The following is a 7,500-nucleotide window of genomic DNA, read 5'->3' as shown; positions in this document are numbered from 1 at the left end:
AAGGCCCTGCTTTGGAATGGTGCTGTCTCTCTTTGGGAAAGGCACTTTACTCGGAATGTCTTCACTCCACCAGGTGTGAACGGGTACCTGACTTCAGTCCGGTTCTCTTCACTCCACCAGGTATGAACGGGTACCTGACTTCAGTCCGATTTTCTTCACTCCACCAGGTATGAACGGGTACCTGACTTCAGTCCGATTTTCTTCACTCCACCAGGTGTGAACGGATACCTGACTTCAGTCCGATTTTCTTCACTCCACCAGGTGTGAACGGCTACCTGACTTCAGTCCGGTTCTCCTCACTCCACCAGGTGTGAACGGATACCTGACTTCAGTCCGATTCTCCTCACTCCAGCCAGGTGTGAACGGATACCTGACTTCAGTCCGATTTTCTTCACTCCACCAGGTGTGAACGGGTACCTGACTTCAGTCCGATTTTCTTCACTCCACCAGGTGTGAACGGATACCTGACTTCAGTCCGATTTTCTTCACTCCACCAGGTGTGAACGGGTACTTGATTTGAGTCCGATTTTCTTCACTCCAGCCAGGTGTGAACGGGTACCTGACTTCAGTCCGATTTTCTTCACTCCACCAGGTGTGAACGGGTACTTGATTTGAGTCCGATTTTCTTCACTCCAGCCAGGTGTGAACGGGTACCTGACTTCAGTCCGATTTTCTTCACTCCACCAGGTGTGAACGGGTACCTGACTTCAGTCCGATTGTCTTCACTCCACCAGGTGTGAACGGGTACCTGATTTCAGTCCGATTTTCTTCACTCCACCAGGTGTGAATGGATACCTGACTTCAGTCCGATTTTCTTCACTCCACCAGGTGTGAATGGATACCTGACTTCAGTCCGATTTTCTTCACTCCACCAGGTGTGAATGGATACCTGACTTCAGTCCGATTGTCTTCACTCCACCAGGTGTGAACAGGTACCTGACGGGTTGTGGCAGGTTATTTCGGCAGCGGGGGAACGAGGACTGTGCCGAGCCCTAGATACAGTGGATGTGAATTCACTACCTTCCTGTGCCTAGCCCTAAACACAGTGGATGTGAATTCACTGCCTTCCTGTGCCCAGCCCTAGACACAGTTAATGTGAATTCACTGCCTTCCTGTGCCTAGCCCTAGATACAGTGGATGTGAATTCACTGCCTTCCTGTGCCCAGCCCTAGACACAGTGAATGTGAATTCACTGCCTTCCTGTGCCCAGCCCTAGATACAGTGGATGTGAATTCACTGCCTTCCTGTGCCCAGCCCTAGATACAGTGGATGTGAATTCACTGCCTTCCTGTGCCCAGCCCTAAACACAGTGAATGTGAATTCACTGCCTTCCTATGCCTAGCCACAGACACAGTGGATGTGAATTCACTGCCTTCCTCTGCCCAGCCACAGACACAGTGGATGTGAATTCACTGCCTTCCTGTGCCCAGCCCTAAACACAGTGAATGTGAATTCACTGCCTTCCTGTGCCTAGCCCTAGACACAGTGGATGTGAATTCACTGCCTTCCTGTGCCTAGCCCTGGACACAGTGAATGTGAATTCACTACGTTCCTGTGCGTAGCCCTAGACACCGGCAGTGAAAGTGAATTCACTGCCCCGACAGCCATAAAAGGCTATGAGACCTTTGACCTCAATTCTGACCCAATTCACGGTCTTCGGTGCTGACAACAGATGACACGATGTTTTGGTAGCACGCAAATATAGCGCGAATTCAATACTTACTGCGAACAGATGACACACATGGAAATAAACATGGCGTGTAATGTTTTCAGTGTGTCAGAGGAGCAAACAGCAGACTAACATTAACGGGGAAACTGACAAGCAGATACACACACAAGCGTGTAGCTCAATACAACATTTACAGCAAACAGGTGACGCCTCGGAAACAGTGCAAAACGTGTGTGTGTGTGTGTGTGTGTGTGTGTGTGTGTGTGTGTGTGTGTGTGTGTGTGTGTGTGTGTGTGTGTGACGCCTGTACTGTATACCTCAGTGTGTGTGTGTGTGTGTGTGTGTGTGTGTGATTGACACTGTGAACAAACTACACTGCTGTGATCATCAGAATGCTTCTTTTGGTCACTGATTAAACCACCTGTCTTCTTCTTCTTCTTCCATGACTATAATCAGTATAATATGCATGTTGTACTGATATCATGATTCCCCTCTTTGTTTATGTTACTGCTTACCTGTTTACTGTCACTATTACTTTGAGGGCTGGATGAAAAAAAGCATTATTTTGCTTACTCTATTTCCCGCAGATAATAAAATGTATTCAAATTTCTTCTTCTTCTTCTTCTTCTTCTCTTCTTCTTCTTCTTCTCCCTCGCCTCCACCTCCTCCTTCTTCTTATCATTATCATCATATCATTCACATCATTCAGTATCTAGAGACAGCAGCTAGCTGGTGGATATGCACACACCGATGGTTCATGGTCTTGAATACCTCACAGATGTCACATCCTAGCAACGCAGATTGCGTGTGTGTGAATAACACTGTACTTAAATTAAAATAGAAAAAAAGAAAATAAAAAAAAACCCCACCGGCTTACAGCGAATGAAAACACGCGTTGCCCCGAAGGTGTGTGTTGTGGTCAATACTCAAATGGAAACAAAGGACACATGTGTCACGAAGGTGTGTGTTGTGGTCAATACTCAAATGGAAACAAAGGACACATGTGTCACGGAGGTGTGTGTTGTGGTCAATACTCAAATGGAAACAAAGGACACATGTGTCACGAAGGTGTGTGTTGTGGTCAATACTCAAATGGAAACAAACGACACATGTGTCACGGAGGTGTGTGTTGTGGTCAATACTCAAATGGAAACAAAGGACACATGTGTCACGGAGGTGTGTGTTGTGGTCAATACTCAAATGGAAACAAAGGACACATGTGTCACGGAGGTGTGTGTTGTGGTCAATACTCAAATGGAAACAAAGGACACATGTGTCACGGAAGTGTGTGTTGTGGTCAATACTCAAATGGAAACAAAGGACACATGTGTCACGGAGGTGTGTGTTGTGGTCAATACTCAAATGGAAACAAAGGACACATGTGTCACGGAGGTGTGTGTTGTGGTCAATACTCAAATGGAAACAAAGGACACATGTGTCACGAAGGTGTGTGTTGTGGTCAATACTCAAATGGAAACAAAGGACACATGTGTCACGAAGGTGTGTGTTGTGGTCAATACTCAAATGGAAACAAACGACACATGTGTCACGGAGGTGTGTGTTGTGGTCAATACTCAAATGGAAACAAAGGACACATGTGTCACAGTGTGTGTTGTGGTCAATACTCAAATGGAAACAAAGGACACATGTGTCACGGAGGTGTGTGTTGTGGTCAATACTCAAATGGAAACAAAGGACACATGTGTCACGAAGGTGTGTGTTGTGGTCAATACTCAAATGGAAACAAAGGACACATGTGTCACGGTGTGTGTTGTGGTCAATACTCAAATGGAAACAAAGGACACATGTGTCACGAAGAGACGGGCGTGCACTGGATCCTACTCAGTATCATGGGCTGGGTGTAGATAGAAGTCCGTGATTCACTACAGCCAGCAGACGATGGACAATGTATGCAGTGTTGTCAGTGCTCACAGAAAACAAACACATTGACACACGAGACATTGACACACACGAGACACACAGTCACCGACATCACAGCATAATATACTGTGTTCAGTACTCTACAGCACACACACCACCCATGTTCACCGACAAGATGTTGACTGTACCCCGTTACGCTTTATAAAAACAAACAAACAACAAAAACAAAACAACAACAACAACAAAAACAAACACGACATACACTCCAAACACAGTATGTCCTGTATTCAATACTGAAAAACAAACACGACATACACTCCAAACACAGTATGTCCTGTGTTCAACACTGAAAAACAAACGCGACATACACTCCAAACACAGTATGTCCTGTGTTCAACACTGAAAAACAAACGCGACATACACTCCAAACACAGTATGTCCTGTGTTTAATACTGAAAAACAAACACGACATACATTCAAAACACAGTATGTCCTGTGTTCAATACTAAAAAACAAACACGACATATGTCCTGTGTTCAATACTGAAAAACAAACACGACATGCACTCCAAACACAGAATGTCCTGTGTTCAATACTGAAAAACAAACACAACATACACTCCAAACACAGTATGTCCTGTGTTCAACACTGAAAAACAAACGCGACATACACTCCAAACACAGTATGTCCTGTGTTCAACACTGAAAAACAAACACGACATACATTCAAAACACAGTATGTCCTGTGTTCAATACTGAAAAACAAACACACACCACATGCGTTTGGGCTAGTCACTGTTCACTTCCAGGAAACAGGTGACACGAATTACACACGAACACATTGTTCTCACACCAAACAGGAGACACAGAGTCACAAACACAGCGTGTACTGTGTTCTGCTGACACAATATGTGTTGTACTCAATGTAATAACTACATGCAAAAAAACAAACACTGCACAGACACAACAAACACAATAATTATGCACTGTATCCAACACTCACAGACAAACACAATAATTATGCACTGTATCCAACACTCACAGACAACACAATAATTATGTACTGTATCCAACACTCGCAGAAAAACACAATAATCATGCACTGTATCCAACACTCACAGACAAACACAATAATTATGCACTGTATCCAACACTCACAGACAACACAGTAATTATGTACTGTATTCAACACTCACAGACAAACACAATAATTATGCACTGTATCCAACACTCACAGACAAACACAATAATTATGCGCTGTATCCAACACTCACAGACAAACACAATAATTATGTACTGTATCCAACACTCACAGACAAACACAATAATTATGCACTGTATCCAACACTCGCAGAAAAACACAATAATTATGTACTGTATCCAACACTCACAGACAAACACAATAATCATGTACTGTATTCAACACTCACAGACAAACACAATAATTATGCACTGTATCCAACACTCACAGACAAACACAATAATTATGCACTGTATCCAACACTCACAGACAAACACAATAATTATGTACTGTATCCAACACTCACAGACAAACACAGCCATGCACTGTATTTAACACTCACTTCAAACTAATGATCCACACCACAGCCAAACACAAACATGCTCTGTGTTCAACACTCAGACGTCACAGACAGACGCAAAAATGCACCGTATTCAACACTCACATATCACAACCATTGCATTCAACAATCACCCACATTAAACAAACGAATACTGTATTGAACACACACACACACACACACACACACACACACACACACACACACACACACACACACACAGACCAACAGTGTTCAACACTCACGGCAAACAGGTGGCACATGGTGACGGACAGACCAATGCTGAGCGGAGTGGAACCATTGAGGTCCCTCCTCCGGGAGTCGATGGAGGCGAAGACTGTGAAAACCAGCACGAAGGTGATGAACAGCTCCACGCCCACCGCCTGGCCGGGGTTCAGGACGTCGGTGACCACCGTGGCCCCCAGCTTCTTGTGGAAGTCCTCCGGGGTGAAGGCCATCAGCAGAGCCGCCCCCACCACGGCGCCCACCAGCTGGAAGATCACGAAGAACACTGCCTTGGCCAGGGAGATCTTGCGGGTGGCCAGCAGGGCCAGGGTGACGGCCGGGTTGATGTGGCCCCCCGAGATGTGGGCGATGTTCCAGACGATGGTGGCCACGCTCAGGCCGAAGCAGAGCGAGATCTGCACCACGGAGGAAGGACTGCGGTCCAGGGAGATGCACGACCCGCACCCAACCAGCACCAGCAGAAGGACGCCCACGAACTCGGCGAAGATGCCTTTCCAGAGCCTGAGGCTGGTGATGTCTTCCAGGCTGGTCGCCATCCTTGCCGTCTTGAGCAGTGCCGGGCTGGGACCTTTGCGCTGTTTGGTGGTGGAGGTGTCGGTGGTGGAGGTGTCGGTCAGGGGTACGCTTGATTCGTTGGCTGCAGAGGACTGTCCTCCGTTTCCTTCAGTGGCGAACTGTCCGTCCTCGTCCTTCTCAGCGGCAGTGGCGGCAGCAGGCGTGGTGAGGGGCTCAGACATTACTGGTTAGCTTTTTCTTTACCTGCCACCTGCGTGCGTGCGTGCCGGTGTGTGTGTGCGTGTGTGTGTGTTGGAGGAGCAGTGACTTTGCTGGCTCAGTGGCTGGACTCACTGGAGGAAATGTTCACTGCGGTGCGAGGTTCTTTTTCTTCCTCCCCCTTAATTCACTACCGCGGTAACAAGAACAGCCCTCAGCGCTTTGCAGCCACACCTACCAGAGACACTCACACAGAATTCAGCTTTTTGCTCACGTTCTGTTTTTGTTTTGTTTTCTCGTGTGTGTGTGTGTGTGTGTGTGTGTGTGTGTGTTGTTGTTGTTGTTGTTGTTTTTCGTGGGGGTGGAGACAGACGTGTGTGGGTGACGTTGACGTGTTGGCTGCTATGGCTGTTGACTGGAACTGAGGGGGTGGTGGCAGCTGAAGTGGTGGTGGTGGTGGCGAAAAACAGTTGAACAATTGTTGCTCCTCCGCTAAGGTTTGTTGTTGTTGTTGTTGTTGTTGCTGCTGCCGCCGCTGCCGCTGACGCTTGGAAGCTGCTGCCACTCTCGTCAGTGCAGAAGTGATGTTTGTTATGTGGAAGATATTCTGCCTTTGGTCTTTACTCGCCAGGCACGTCCGTCCACCGCGTGAAGTCAGTTCAGGAAACGAGGGCTGTTGCTGCTGCTGCTGCTGCTGTCTGGGAGTGTCACACTGAGCCTGTGAAACTGAGTAGTGCGATGCGACTTGGGGAGGGGGGTGGGGAGGGAGGAAGGAAGGGAGATGGGATGTAGTAGTGGTAATGGGGGGAGTGGTGGTGGGGGGTGGGGGGTGGAAAGGGGTAAAAGGTTTGGGGTGGGGGGGGGGAGTGAAATAATAAGTGGGGAGGAGCCTGTTGTTGACTGAGAGAGAGTTGTCAGTCAGGGGAGAGAAGTGGTGGTGAAAAGGAGGGAGGGAGGTGGGTGGTTGTGAGGGGGGGGGGGGGTCGGGGGGAGGTGGGGGGGGGGGACAACTAGCGGCGGGCTGCTTAAAAAAAAAAAAATCTTGTTTGTTGCTGTCACTGATGTATGCAGAGTTGACCTTTCCCACTGTTGCTCTCTGGGCCCCGTAGTTTGGGGATGACTGGAGAGACAGAGACTGAGAGGCAGAGAGACAGAGACTGAGAGGCAGAGAGACAGAGAGAAAGGGACAGGCAGAGACAGAGAGAAAGAGAGAGAGAGAGAGAGAGACGGTGGAGAAAGACAGAAAGTGTGTGTGTGTGTGTGTGTGTGTGTGTGTGTGTGTGTGTGCGTGCAAGTGTGTGTGTGTGTTTGTGTTGGTGTGTGTGTGTGTGTGTGTGTGTGTGTGTGTGTGTGTGTGTGTGCACGTGTGTGTGTGTGTGTGTGTGTGAGAGAGAGAGAGAGAGAGAAATGG

The 7,500-nt window shown here is 47.6% G+C and overlaps 1 protein-coding gene across 1 annotated transcript in view; it reads right to left on the bottom strand.

Moving 5' to 3' along the window:
* LOC143300716 (aquaporin-5-like) overlaps positions 1-6,784 on the bottom strand; it is a 51,370-nt gene extending 44,586 nt beyond the window's left edge. Inside the window, exon 1 of the mRNA XM_076614595.1 lies at positions 5,375-6,784. Coding sequence (XP_076470710.1) covers positions 5,375-6,112 — 738 coding nt within the window. The 5' untranslated portion in view covers positions 6,113-6,784. The remainder of the gene's footprint in view (positions 1-5,374) is intronic.
* Positions 6,785-7,500: the final 716 nt, after the last annotated feature.

Source organism: Babylonia areolata, chromosome 26 (assembly GCF_041734735.1).
Source record: "Babylonia areolata isolate BAREFJ2019XMU chromosome 26, ASM4173473v1, whole genome shotgun sequence".
NCBI lineage: Eukaryota > Metazoa > Mollusca > Gastropoda > Neogastropoda > Buccinidae > Babylonia > Babylonia areolata.
This window is presented reverse-complemented; position numbering and strand designations above follow the sequence as displayed.